Source organism: Nipponia nippon, unplaced genomic scaffold (genome assembly GCF_047370975.1).
Source record: "Nipponia nippon isolate SJK-2023a ecotype South Korea unplaced genomic scaffold, ASM4737097v1 scaffold_13, whole genome shotgun sequence".
Taxonomy (NCBI): Eukaryota; Metazoa; Chordata; class Aves; order Pelecaniformes; family Threskiornithidae; genus Nipponia; species Nipponia nippon.
In genome coordinates, this window is record NW_028262324.1 from 3,350,639 (window position 1) to 3,365,571 (window position 14,933).

At 40.7% G+C, this 14,933-nt stretch overlaps 1 protein-coding gene across 7 annotated transcripts in view; it reads right to left on the reverse strand.

Moving 5' to 3' along the window:
* The window catches only part of PTPRT (protein tyrosine phosphatase receptor type T), a 472,716-nt gene that overhangs the window by 37,605 nt on the left and 420,178 nt on the right, over positions 1–14,933 (reverse strand). For all 7 annotated transcript variants that reach the window (XM_087749578.1, XM_087749577.1, XM_087749574.1 and 4 more), the window contains 2 exons: positions 6,557–6,744; positions 553–640 (listed from right to left, as the gene is read on the reverse strand). In XM_087749578.1, coding sequence (XP_087605704.1) covers positions 553–640; positions 6,557–6,744 — 276 coding nt within the window. The remainder of the gene's footprint in view (positions 1–552; positions 641–6,556; positions 6,745–14,933) is intronic.

The following is a 14,933-nucleotide window of genomic DNA, read 5'->3' on the forward strand; positions in this document are numbered from 1 at the left end:
AAACTAAGAAGCTTTAATGCATTTTCAGCTGCCTTATTGTGATTCTGAGGCAGAATCTAAGCTTGTCCCACACATCAAACCAGCTCTCTGGCGACAGCAGTGACTGCTCCACTGGTTACTGACCACAAGGAAGGAGAAAATCTGATCTCTGATCCGTATCTAAAAGTCCGACATATATCTGCATCTCCTTTCATGCTCCCATTCGTGGCACTGAAAGCTCCAGGTTATGTAGGAAAAATGGACAAAAAATGGGCATCATCACCCACTGTGAAAATCTGACAAAAGGATTTAGCTCTTAAATTACAAACATTAAGCACAAAGCAAGGTAGATAGAAAATGTGTAAAAAAGGTGAAGTCATGCAATGACTTTATGTAAAGCAATGAAAAAAACATAAAATAAATCATAGAAACATAGCTTGTAACAAACAGGTAGAACTCCTGAATGCTCAGCACTGTAAACCAGCTTTTAGTGAGATTCTCAAGCACACCCTTTTCCACAGGACACATATAAAATCTTACAGAAAGCTCAGTTTAATGTGAATTTACACCTACAGGAGATTATGTTTCCATATCTGTTCTTATTGCGGTTTTCGTCTTCCTTGGCTGTATCCCAGGATGCGGTCTGCCCTTCGGGTAGTGCCTGCAAAATAAACAATAGTGGAGTGTTTATAAAAATCTGGCCAATGCCTTCAGGTAGATTAAGATGACTGAGCAGAGCAAAAATAAAGGCACTGCATAATTCAGTAGCAACCAAGCAAACAGCTGTTCTTGAGGAAAGGGCACATCCACTAACGCAAAGAGCTTGGTTCAGACCATTTGCATCTCTTGGCTTCTGCCAGCAAAGAAATCATTCTCCTCCTGCTACTTCAGATCTAAAAGGATTGGGGGAATTTGCTTCTGGCTGCACAGTCACAGGTTAACCACATTTCCCCTGTAGAACCGGGTTTGTGGAGATTTCACATACATACGCTTCTAAGAAAACTCAGATGGCTGAAACGCAGTGCTCAGTCTTTCATATTTAAGTTGAAAACAGATACGGTGGTTTCACCTATTTCTATATTAATAACGGGGTGATGCAATACAAACCACCAGCTGGTTTTCTTTGGGGAAAAATAAAAAAGCTCAGGGTTTTAGATCATGTGTAAGAAAGAGAGGCAAAAGGAGGTAAAACATGTTCATGAAGTATGAAAATAGTAATTTTCCTAAAATCTGCTCTTTCAGTTGAGAAAGGATGGGGTAAGGAAACTAGCAGCACACAGTGCTACCCTACCCTACAGCTTGGTCCTATAACTATTCTGAACACACTCAAATGAGACACTTTCCCCTTGAGACACGTCCAGGAAGAAATTTTTCAAGGCAAAGCCAGGAAAATGGCCGTTGTCACGGGATCTGGCTAAAGTACAGCCTTGCTCTCCTTAGAAGGTGGCCCGGACTGCCTGTAAGCAGGATGATCCCTCTCCCTGTCGCCAGACGGTTGGGAAAGTCAGCACGGGCAGGTCACAGCACCAGCTCCTTGGTTATCACTGGTGTCACAACCGGATGGAGAGCCATGATCTGCAAACGGCTGGCGTGGGCTGCAGCAAGCCTAGCCTTGACTTGCACGAAAACAGAAGTGAGGAGAAGAACAGCTCCCACTGAATTGCCTCTTAAGATCTGCCTCCTCCAAGATCAACTCCCTAATTTGATCACACATTACTAAAAACACCAACCTTATAAATTTTATTATTTATGGTCTCCAGGGAATTACAGGGCTTTTATACCACAATTATTGTAGAATCGTATCTGCCTTAGCTAGCAGCGGGTAGTTTGACACAGCTGTGCCAGAAAATAAATTTATATTCATCTTCACAAGCCATCCAGGTCTATTACAGTGCCTGAATGCAATAGCAGAGAGACACAATTATTAGGATCTACAACACTGACATTACAATTAAACTTAATATGAGCAAACCCCTGGCAGACCAGATCGTTGTGAATTTTCCCCAAAGGGGTTCCAGGACAGAAAATGTCAGGCACTGCAGCACTGCCACGAGCATTGCTGACAAAAGACAGGGACAGTGAGTTCCTATTCAAAAGCCCAGAAGAAAGAGTAATAACTCTGTAATTGGTGAGGGCTTTGATCACACATATATTTCCTTTACAGACAGCTGTTTCCAAATAGCAGCTCATCTCCTGAGCAAAAACAACCCAACCAACAAACCCACACACAACAAAAATAATCCCCGAGTAAAAGAAAAGAGGTGAGGAAGGTTCATTTTCATCTTCAAAGACTGAGGAAAAGGGTGCCTTATTTTTCCACTAATATCAAATTACAGCAGTTTGACCAGAGAATGGCAACAGTCATTAGACACCTAATCATAGCTACCTGAAAAGAAAAAGAAGGAGAAGAAAAAAAAAGAAAATCCTTTCTCATGACTTCTACGTGGGGAAGCTATACTGGCCAAAGAAAACACATTGAGGTCCAATAAATCCCTTTTCAACAAACCCTATCCTTTCATGTGATTTGAACATGAAATTCTCCATTGAAATCGATGTTTTTATATTTGCCTGATATAGCCTCCAAAGATTTAAGAGTCCAGGATTTTTCATCTCATTCAAAACCAAAGAAATCTCTGCTTTTCACAGAACTATCCATCTCTGAAGAGCAGAAGCACGGCTCTGGTTGGCGAGGAACACAAACTGCCTTCGCAGAGGTGTACCTTATACCCCTACTTTTATACACACCAGATGAACAAATTGGAGTAATCGCATGTACACGGGTGGTACAGTACAAACAATTTTTCCGAGATCACTAAAAAAAGCAGCACCAAGAACTGAAACTGCATTAAAAATACAAAGGCAAAAATATCAATTATAATTCGGTTGCATCCAGAAAAAGAGGAGCATACCTAATGTTTTGTTCCTTCAGTTTTTTGTTTGTACAATAAGTATCTCTATACTAGCTAAAAGGGTTAATATTTCTGTTTCTCTCTGCATTATCAGCAATGGTAAATCAGGACAGATCACTCAGGCGTCAGTATTTGTTCCGAATTTCACAGGAATCCCTCCCCCTTCTTTCTTTGATTTAACAACTACAAACTTTCAGTGTTCAAAAATCTGGACTTGATTTTCAGGCTTTTCTTACTTTTCTTCTTTTAGAGAAGTTTTGTAAAATTTATACCGAAGTATCATCCCAGCAGCGGAACTTATGTTACAATGATGGTTTTTGAATGGAATTGATCTAATTTTTATCTGAAATTGCAAGGATAGGTCTCTAAAAGTCAGCTTCATCTCAATCAAGCTTTCTAAGCAACACAGTCCCAACATAACTAAAGTGTTCACATTAAATTGAGGTTTATTACAAGCCAATTTAAATTTCCAATGGATGCATTCAGTTAGTTTGCTGTTTGTTTTTAATTTAGGTAAGAAAACTTGAATCATTCGTTTGCACTGATCTACCCCAACACTGCAGTATTGCTGCCAAAGGCAACAACATCAGTTAAAAACCTTGCTGCTCATCTCAAAGCCTGCCACAGTCCTGTCCCTCTCCCTGCAGCCACTACCTTCTCAACAGCAGTGGAAAAACTGTTCCCACAACTCTGCTGTGACCCAGGGTTAAAAATTGCTTTGGAAAAAAAAAAATCAAACTAAAAAGAAATATTTCAGCCAGTTCAGTTCCCCATTCCAGTTCGTAGTAAAGCCTAAAGCCAACATTTGTCTACGGACAGCACCTACAGCAACACCCTGCTGCCAAACATTTTGCAATGTCACGTCATAGCCTGAACCACCGGATCTATTCTTTTGACCAGAGACAAGATGTGTAGCCAGCCAGAAATGAAAGGGTTACAATCCAGAGGTGACTACAATAAGCTGAAGACTCTCAATACTAAGATGTTTGAGGAAGGAGCCACAAAATCCAAAATAACTAAACGGTCTCAGTAATGCAGCAGGAGAATGTGCTTTAGTGACATCCTAAATCATAATGGAAAATGAGTTTGGATACTTAAGCTTATTATCTCCTTAGCCAGTAATTGGCACTCTCAGTAAGTCTGTGGGACTAGTCCTGCAGCTCACAACAAATCAGGGCTCTGAAAAAGGAACAGGTGACATTTAAACGTGTCCTGTTTAAATGTTTACAGCTATGCCTAATCCCAAAAAGTGCTATCTACATCCAGTGCCAGTGATACATTTTTCTCTTGTGGTCTACACATTTTATTGCTAAACAGAAGCAGCAGCCAAAAAGGCCCAAGCCACACTTGGGCCTCAGGTGCAGCAGGCAGACCCAAAATAACACACACGTGGCAAGTGCTGACAGATTCCCATGTTCACACACACAGTTATCACCCATTTCACACCAGCAGTGACACCACTTACGCAGTCACATCCTGCTCGTCATCTCAGTGCGGAGTTACGTGCGAGATGCAAGCACCAGAAATATTTTTCTAGATGCCCTCAGTAAAACAAGCTGCCTGAGCTCTAACGGTCCGTAGGTGAAGGTATACTTTAAACAAATACCACACGCGATTTCCAGGTTACTCAGTGGAGATAAGAATGTACAGAGATAAGAAATTGTCATGTGTGACTGATACACTCCGTTCAAAGAGATTTTCCATGAGAGTAAAATTATTTGGTAACATGTCACTAAACAGGCTGTAATTTATGCTATCAATTTGCAAAGTAGCAAATCAGCTTCTTAGAAGAAAACACATATTTGGAGGTGACACTGATATTAGTGTATGAAAACACATTTTAAAAGAGACATCAAATTATTTTTGAAGATTTTATCAACCATTCTGCAGAATGTTTTGCTAAGCCAGTTTTGCAGCTTTGTGTTCCTCCAGATTCCAGTCTGAGACACCACTCTCAGCCAACTTAAACCTCCTCCTACCTTCCACGAGTTATAACACTCCTTGACATCCTCCCCGCATTTGCGATATTGCTGGTGGTAGCTGAAAGTTGTTTGGAGCTGAAGTGCTGCCTGCGTCCAATGCTCTGAAAACCAAATTCCACCATTCAAAAGGACTGCTGCTTCGGGCAATTACCTCTGACTGAAGGGTAGAACAGCGCATGTGATTTGAGAGCTTTTGGCATTCTCCAGGCTATTTCTTGTAAAGAAAGGAATTATGCAAATCTATATAATGTCATCGTCATTATATACGTATGTAGACTGCGCTTTCTGGGAAAGGCAGAATTTGTGGAGCTGAAAGTTGCATTGACATTTTTCATGCTAATGTGTTATTTTGATAATTACATATATGCCAGCATCTGTTTTCTTCTTGAACATCAAGAACTAGATCTTAGGGCATCTGTAATTGAGGTGAATGTAGTTTTGGGTACTGTTCATGGATATGGAGGCCAAGGGGGGGGCTAAGTAAATCTCCTAAGAGAATTATTACCCTTTTTCAATATTAAACAGAGCTCTTTATATTGATAGTTTAATTAGCATGCTTGATTGCGGGGCATGAGTGACTAGACCTGGTTAACATACAGTTACCAGAAACATTTGTTATAACAGTCTTTGATGCCATCCGATTAAAAAAACAATCTCCCTGGTGACAACCGGGAAAAGATCGCCTCTCAATTACAGCAAAACCCAGCATCAATGATACAAACCCCACGGACTCTTACTTGCAGGGTGGAAAAGTGAGCTGTTTTCATTAAGTAACTTATTTTTCACAGCTGTTACGTTATTTTTAAGTAGTTTTAATGCCACTATGCATATTAATTGCTTATTGCCCTCCCACAAGCTTACTACATTCATTATAATTATCGCTTGCTAGAGCAAAGTCTCACATATGTTTGATGCTATTTCCCTCTTCTCTTCTCTCTGCTCTAAATGTACATTCCTCTTTCAGCTCCTCCCCAACGTCATGTTTCTTCTTGTCATTTGGGTTATGCTGCTGGTCATTCCAGCTTGCGGGGAAGAGGTGGGGGGGAGGAGGGTCGCTTTCATTTTTGCAGCTTACTCTTTGCTTCTCTCCTCACATGGAGTTGGAAGAGTACATAAGTCGAACATAGTCTGAGCCAGGGGTTTGAGCATACTGGAAAACTCCACCTTCATTTAAGCTACACGAGGTTCCTGCCTTTGCAATTCTGCATTCAGGTCATTATGCTCTGATTTAATTTGATCAATTGTTACAGAGTATTTGGAGCTCCCAAAAAGCTCGAGCAAAACCCCTTCCTTTTCTTAAAGCCTGGCTTGCACTACTGTCAATGAAAGCACATCAATAAGTAAGGGACTATGGGACTCTAAGTCCTTCATTGAGTTCAGCACCTGTTAAATATTTACTCCCTGCTCTTTATGGGAGAGAGGGCACATGCTAATGGATGAGCACAACGTCATTATCTTACTGTTGTGGTAAACACCTTTACTTTCAACTAGAGGGCCACCAAAGATTGCTAGTGCTGTAAAATCCTACCCTCATAAACAGAAATAAAATGGAGAAAGGAAAGGATTAAAAAGGTAAGTGAATTAAAGAAAAGAAGCTCTTAAAATCTGTTATCCTCCCCTCCCGAGCATCTATCCTTTGTGAGCGCAACTTCTCTACTTATTCATGTGAGTGAAGGTTACTCTCACCTCATACTCCTCTTTAAATCCATAGCCCTGTCCTCGCTTCATCTGGGTGATGTGCTGCAGCAGGTCGGCCACTCGGATGGCTGGCTGGAACTGCCCCCGGGGGTAGGACATTTCCACCGGCTCACAGCTCCGGTACGGGTGGGTCTGGATAGTCAGGGTTGGCTGGGTCATCTCTCCATGGCTACTGTCTGTTTTAAAGACAGGGAGGCAAAACAAGCTTTCACCTATCTGGTATTTCCACTCTCATTCTTGCTCTGTTTATTTGTTTCTCCACCATTACATAGGTTGTTGCAGGCAAAAGAAAGTAAAGAAATAAGTAGGGAACACACACTTGCCTACAGCTGCCTAAAAAGACTAAATCACACTTGAATAGTTTTTGTGTCAAGGAGACAAACCCAAAGAGATGGGAAACAGAGTAAAGAGCCAATCAGGCTACCGAGGATACAGCACATAGAGCGAAATAGCACATTTTGTAAGGGCGAGCTCTGCGTAACGACGCCAGTCGAATTACATACCTTTCTTCACAAACCTGCAAAGAACATGACTGAACACATGACACACAGACGAGCAAGATATTCAAGCGGGATCTGGGGTGTACAATATGAGATAACTGAAAGGGGCCCAAGTTAATAGCAAACAAATTATTAGTGTTTCAATAAGCCACACGGGGTGTTAGAGGCAAATTAAACTGCTCTGCTAGTTCAGGCCTAAAATTTATATGTCAATTACAAAGATGTAATATTATCAGAAAGAATAAGCCAGCATAAAAATAGTTATCTTGCATGCAGAAACTTAAATTTCAGATACATAAACTTAACATAAAAAGTTGGTTTTGAAAGAAATGGATTAAAAAAAATCTCTATCGCTACGCAGATGGGATTGTAACCTTTTATATCCCCAGCACAATACATATACACAGCAAAATATTCCTGGTGAATGAATAGAAAAGAGCTTAAATAACCAAACAACTGACTGTTACAATAGTTATTTTTAACAACAGAAACTCAGATTAGATGAAAAATTTAGTTTCTTATCTACCAGAGTTGACCAAATTTAAATAGTTGGCCAAATAAACCATTGTTTTTTCCTATAATTACAGGCATCTGAGATGCTCGGGCTCTTGCACACATACAGACCTTAACAGTCTGCATCAATTCTTTCTGGTCTTACCCCAAACCAAGCTATTAGCAAACACAAAAATATATCTCCCTCAGATTGTTCATAAAGAAAACCTTAAGACTGCATACACAAGGCTTGTTTCTTACAGAAAGCTTATTGACAAAGAGCCTAAACATTATCCCTTGTCAGCAATACTGCAGTCATGCTTTTGAAGGGATAAAGAATAAATAAATCAAATTGCAATTTCAGGGTGATTTTTGTGAGGCAGAAATATGGCCAGAGTGCTATTGTAAACATCGCTATCCTTGAGAAATCGTCACAGAGTTTTGATCAGAAGCCGTCAGGATCTCTGCCGTTGTCCCTCACTGCAAAGTTGGGTAGGAGCAGACACATGAGGGCACCGGACTGCCTTCCCAGCAGCTGGCAAACCAACGACTTGACAAAACACAACAAATAATACTTTAACTGGTTTACTGTTATATTAGGGGGGAGATATCGAGACAAGCATATGCTCTGTTTTGAAGTTGCAGGACTATGAGAAGGAGAAAGGAATGCCAGTAGTGGACATTGCCGCAGGGCAAGCTGATCTCCAGTGTGAGACAAAGAAGTCTGGTGGTTGAAGTATCAGAGATGCTGAACACATCCTGCTTCTTCTGAAATAAATTAGCATAAAGCAATTATCCGCTCTGAAGATTAGGCTATGGAATGTAAGGATTTCTGAATCCCAGGTTCTTATAAACACAGTTACATTCCCAGGACACTTGGAGATTTACAGAGATATGGCTCTAGTGAAGCAACCCTCAGATACAAAATGTGAATAAATTTGGGATTTAAGGAAGAGTAACATCGAAAGCATTTGTATAATCATCCCTAATGCTCCGACTAATGACAGTGTGAGAACTCTGAACAGAGGGAATTTCAAGGCTTATTAATTCCCCTAGTTGGATTCGCTTTCCCAGTGCATCTTTCCTCCCCTATTCCCTATTAACCTCCTGTAATGGAGAGAAGATTTTTATCGCGGACCATTTCCGACAGACGTACTATGCTTAATTTTCCATCGTTAGGTTTAATACAAACCCAATTTCACAATTGGCTTCTCTGAGGAACCTACAAGTAATGCCACATTTTTATCAGCCCCAATTAAAAAACATTACGATATCCCTATTCAAGAGGGAGTCTTAAAACTAATGTGCGGTTCTAGTGCTAATACAGTAAGGGCACATGCAGAGCACAGGCTACTTGTAAAATGTAGCTCAGATCACTCAGCCTCTTTGCAGGCAATTATTAATTTCTCTCTTCATCACATCCTTTAATTCTGGTATACTTGGCTCTCTTCTCAGGGAGAAGTATCACAGGGAGATGTAAAAGCCAGAAAAATGGTGCCCCCTCCTTTCCAGAATAACTTCCCTCAAAGTAGGCTCCCCGTGTTATGAATCTGGAAGCAGAAGAAGCTGCACAGCAGCAAAGAAGGATCTGACTCTGGCCTTTGAGTTTACAGTGACAACTGTGCTTGTGGTCTCTCTGGTCAGACAGGTAAAAAATGGTACAAAACCCACTGACTGCAGTAACAGCCCTTGCAGGATGGTCTGTGCCATCACACTGTTTGCCTGCCTCTTCCACAACCAAGTGCTTCTGCTTAAAAAAAAGTGTCACACAATGTGGGTGATCCTACTCTCAACCGAATGATACACAGAGCTGATACGAGACAGAAGATCACCTCCTCTGGACGTCCGTGACAAACGCATCTTGAACAGCCTCCACGCTACCTGAAAGAAAACCCAAGCCCGACATTTGCACCAGCTCAGGAAGGCTGTCAGTTCCCACCAGCATTTTATCTGGGCCAAGGAAAGGCTTTTATGGAGACAAATGGCTATGTATGAGGCGAGCCTAGCATTCATATGTTCTGCTAATAAAGCCTGATGCAAGAAGCATATTGTTCCTTCTCCGTCTAATCACACCATGAGCCTGAACCTAAGCATGGTTAATGAGGCGCTCACACAAGGCACGACACCTTCTCTCAAGATGTGCTGCTTACAGCAATTTTGTGAACAATTCAAAATGCAGGTAGGAGGGGAGGTAGCAGCAAACTGATCTCTCACTAAGACAATCAACCAAAAGAGTCTTTGGAGGGCTTGCAAACAGGCTTTGCTTTTCCTGCAGGTTGCAGCTATAAACCACATCTCATTCCTTTTGGCACCATTATTACTGGAGAAGACAACAAAAAATAGCAGCCCCTCAGCAAAGTCAGACTTCTGATTTAATTGCTGCACTAAAGGCAAGTCACAGCAATTTTCCATAGTCTCTTCTCTCTGTCCCCTTCTCACGAACATGCCTCCGTTCTCTTGCAAATGAGGGTGAGCTTGTAGGACAAATTGGCCAAGACTTTCACTAAAGTTTTGGCAGTGCCTCTAAAGCATGTGTGCCTTTTATGAGTTTTCTGTGAGAATAGCAAATCAAGAAAATAGATTTTTTTTGAAAGATGCTTGAAATAATTCACTCTAATACTCAGAAACTACTAAACATACAGAATCGTGCATCAGGTCTTTTTGGATTATATTTCATATGCACATCTTATTTCTAGTCATATGTCCTCATTTTGTTGATAGGAACACATACCACCATATTTCATTGCATAACAAAGATGGAATACAGTCCCAAGAAATAATCCAAATTAAAACATTTCAAGGGATGGTGATTTCATTCTGACCCCAAAAGTTGTGGCAACGGTTAATTACCCTTGCTCTCTAAACATTTCTTAATTGCAGTTTGATTTTGCTTAGCTTCGACTTGCAGGCACTGAATCTTATTATACCTTCTGTGAGATTAAAGAGCCCTCTGAGCATTTGAAATCTTGACCCATGCAGGCACTGATCAAATCACTTCTTCAGTTTCTCTTTGATAAAGTAAATCAATCGAGAGCTTCTGAAGTCTCATTAGGGCAGGCTGTTCAGGGCTCTGGTTCCTTCCTAGAACTGTTTCCAATTTTCCACAATTCTTTCTGTGCAGCTGTAAATAAAACAGGTATTCTGCATGTTGCTGGAAACATGCTGTTTGTAAGAGGATCATTTCTAATATTAGCAGCTGCAATAGCAAAATATCTTGTCAGCTTGTTTGTTAACCCTTTTTAGTGCAACACTCTTACTCCCCACACTAAGATGTCTGTTGCCAACACAGATATTTTGATTTCTGGAAGCTGACACTTTCATTATCAGCCTAAGAGTTCACAGAATACCCTGAAATTTTGTATAAGACGTTAAGTCAATGATTCACTGGCTCTCACTTAACTAGCCTGATTGGGAAACTCTTCAGGCATCTCAGCTTATCTGTTTAGGGTGTAACTGCAGATAATCAAATTTAATGATGTTGACTCCACTTTTAATATTCACAAACTCTCCCTGCTTATGAGATGGTGCTTCTTGTGACTCTCTTCTTAGCTGGAGAAATAATCATCAACTTGCCGAAGTAAACTCTGAGGTCTTACTCTGCCAAGAGAAACATAACAGAGTCTGGTGTGCAGAGAAAAGCTGAAGCAGAGGCCAGCCAGGTGGCATCTTTCCCCATTTGATGAGTAACCCTGAGGGTGAGATATTATTGCCTGCCTGCTGCTACACCACCTTGTATTATACACTTTAGTTGCTACCCAGACAAGTAAAATAAATGTCTCCCTCCACAGAAAAACTGATCAACTTCTCCATAGATGTCACATATAAGATGAAGAGCAGCTGAGAAATTAGATTCCCAGCCTGGAAGTGGCTCTGTATGACCAGACCCCTGTGCAATGTCCCAGTAAGGTTGCTGGGAGGGGACCTGCTCATCCAGAGCACCTTTGGAGATTAAAACTTTAGATCCTTTTATAGATGTCATCTTGTTTCGTAAACATAGTTTTGTTAAGTCTGAGAGATAGATATCTGGACCCGAATTACGATGTTGCCTTCTGACCAGAAAACTAACCTATGCCTCAAACAACTAAAAGCAATGCTGCACTGATATGTCATCTTATATATGTAGAGAAGTTTATTTCAAAACTTTTCCTTTAATAGCCACGAACTCCTTCTGTGACTGAAATGACAGGCCCATCATCTCTATGTATATTTTTATTCTCTTAGCCTTGGCAAGTGTGTAACACAATAAGATATCCTTTGCACAAAATAAATTATATTTTGAGTGGTGTTTGTGATGGATTTAATTACACACATATCCAGTCTCTCTACACTAGAGTAAGGGTTGTCAATTATTTGACGACATCTAAGGATGACTACAGCATGGCTAATATCTCTTCCCCTTACACTAGGGATATGCTACAAGCTGGTAAAATTAATTTGCTTTTCTGCGTGCATCAAGGTTTTATTATATGATAAATATCCAGCTATAATATGCTATATACAATACAAACAGTGGTATGGGAAACCAAAGTCAAAACATCATTTGTCTAATGATACCAACTGAGCTATAAAAAGGCACATTCCTTAACAAAAAGCCTTCTGACACCAGGTTTGACAGAGAGTGGAGGATTCATCTTTCATTTCAAAGGCTATGAAGAAGCCACATGTGCATAATAAAAAAAAAAAAAAAAAAGCTGGAGAAAGTAATTTTCTCTAGATTCTACAGAGATTTTTAAGGATCGCTTGGTAAATACCTTACACAACTGTATTATAATCTTATAAAAACTATTGCATACATTTTTTTTCATCAGTTAGCATAGAAGAAAATCCCCTTAAAGATGTAAGGAAGATGCTGCAGTGAGGTGGGCTAAGACTTTGGAGTATTGGCTACATGCGCAACAGTGCAGCTCTTCAAATGCATGGACCTCACCAAGTCAAATCTCTCCTTTGCCTCCTTGGTGAAAACAGGCTGTCAGATCCACCCACCTTACAGAGCAATGCATTAGTTACAGCTGAAAAACTACTGGCAACTTCAAAACAGCACACAAAACTAGAAGCCACTGAAGACTGGAAGAGAGAGTTTTCCAAGCTACCTGATCATCTGCAGGCAGAAAGAAATGTAAGAGAAATTCGGCTCAAGTAACTGCCTACAAGGGCATGCACCTTCATTGCTCATTCTGCCGCAGGCCAACATTAGCACAGCGAACTGATGTGAGAGGCTACAGGTACAACTGAACAGATCAAGCCATTGATTTTTGAGCTTCCATGGCATAAAAATAACTCGTCCTGCAATTTAAAAAGCCAGTAATGGTGACACTTCCTAATGCAGCAATATCAGCTTCTTAAATTCTTTTTAGTTCTTCAAACATTAAGTTGTGGATATACTTGCAGCAGATTGATCAGGCATGAGGAAAAAGCCCATCCAAGCTACAGAAGACTGAAATTCAGGGCAAATTTCTATGTCTAAGCACAAGCCAGTTTTTGTGTGAGACTTCATGAGAGCGAGCTTTCTCTGCTTGTTCCGCCCATCTGCAAGGAACCACAAGGCTCTATAGCTCTCATCCTCTCTAGCGGACAGCGACTCGTGTTAGGATCCTCTTAGTAGTTGAAATGAGAACAAGGGTAAATGTCCTTACACACTGCCAGGAGATGTTGATGGATGCAAGAGAAGGACATGCTGGTTTCTCTGAAGAGACTGCCCTGGTGACATCTGCGGAACATCTTTGAGAGCTACTGGCCATGCTCATTTTCTCCAAAAACAGTCTCTAAGGTTGTACTACCTCCTGTTCAGGCTTTACTGTACTGGTACAACATGGGCCTTACTGAAGTATTAAAGACAGGTAAATCTACCTTCTTTATTTATTAGTATTAAATATTCACTTCTCTAGTGAGAAAGTTTTGTTTGTTTGTTTGGTTTTTTTTTGCAAAAGCAGATGCTTTTGCAAAACATTTAAATCCAGAGTTGCCTACAACTGGGAGAGACAATTACGAGCTAAAAACATGCATTACATAAAACAGTATTAATCAAGCATAGGATAGGGCAGAGGTAAAACCAAAACCCCCTACATCTTACTAGCAACAAATCATGTCACAGCCAAGCCTCAGAGTCATCCAGTATTGCAGATACAGAACATTTATTAGCAGAAGGCATAACAGATGGGAACAAATAGCACTGAACTGCAGGTAGTGCCCAAAGACGGATATTGGTAGTGGGATGACTGATGCCCTTTTTAAGATCTCTCTTTCTTTCCCAGGAATGAATATTAATAAACATCAAAAATTGAACTTATTTTGCTCATACAGCAACATCCAGCGTCGGGTGAATCTGTTCAACAAGCCAGAATGCCAAGGTTTTAATTTGTCTTCAAGTCACAAGATAGAAATTTCTTCAATGCTAAGGGCTGTTCCACAGCACTTGTGGGTGTGTTAAATTCAGGTGGAACGGGGAGGGGTGACCAGTCTGTGTCAATCATGTCTTAGAAGTGCTCCGCACTTAACTTCCCATGTGTAAAACGAGAATATTGATCCTTATTCAGATATAGTGGTTAGTAGAAGTTCAGTTTGAAAGAGTTTTGAATACGAGAGAAAGACAGGTTTAATTCCTATTTCCTCTTTTTCCTCTCTAAAATTTGGGTTTTTTAAACTTTTGGGGGCTTTTTTGCTTTTGCTTTCCCATGAGAAGTACAGATTGAATCTGTCTATTGCTCCTTGAGCTTCAGATTACGAAGTGTGCGGTTCACACTGTAATTCTCACTATCAGGACAGAGGTGGGAAAACAGGTCCCTGAAATGAGGGTCCAGTTTTCACAGATGCCAAGTATCAGATTGAGAGCAGTTTGACAGCTTCCAGCAAACTGCAGGTCTGGGCCCTGTTTCTGAAGTATAGCCAAAAGATCTATCTTTTCTATCTATTGACAACACTAAGTCTCTGGGAAACAAGAACAAACCTTCTGGAAAAAGGACTCCTTCCTTCTCCACCTCATTAAAAGAGGGCTCATTCATTGCCATCAGCATTTTGATAGATAGCAGGATAAATGTGTGTATTGTGGCAGGCCCTCCAAGCCTCTGTGTCCCAGCTGTTAGTCTGTAAGGCAAGGCACTTAAGCGATCGGTTGTAATTTCTTCCTGGTCTAACCGTGGGCCTTCAACATGCTCAGAGTAATGTTTAAAGCAGCCATGGTAGATTACTGTGTCTGGAAGTGAACATTTACTGTAGATAATCCAAAATGACAGGTCTGATAAATACTACCGGTTAGATTCTGATCAACCACACATCATCTTTCTGATTCACGGCGGAGGAACTGCCTTCTTCAAATTCCACACACAGGCAGCATCCTCCAGGGAGAGCCTGAAGTTGTAGGCTGTTATTACTCACTT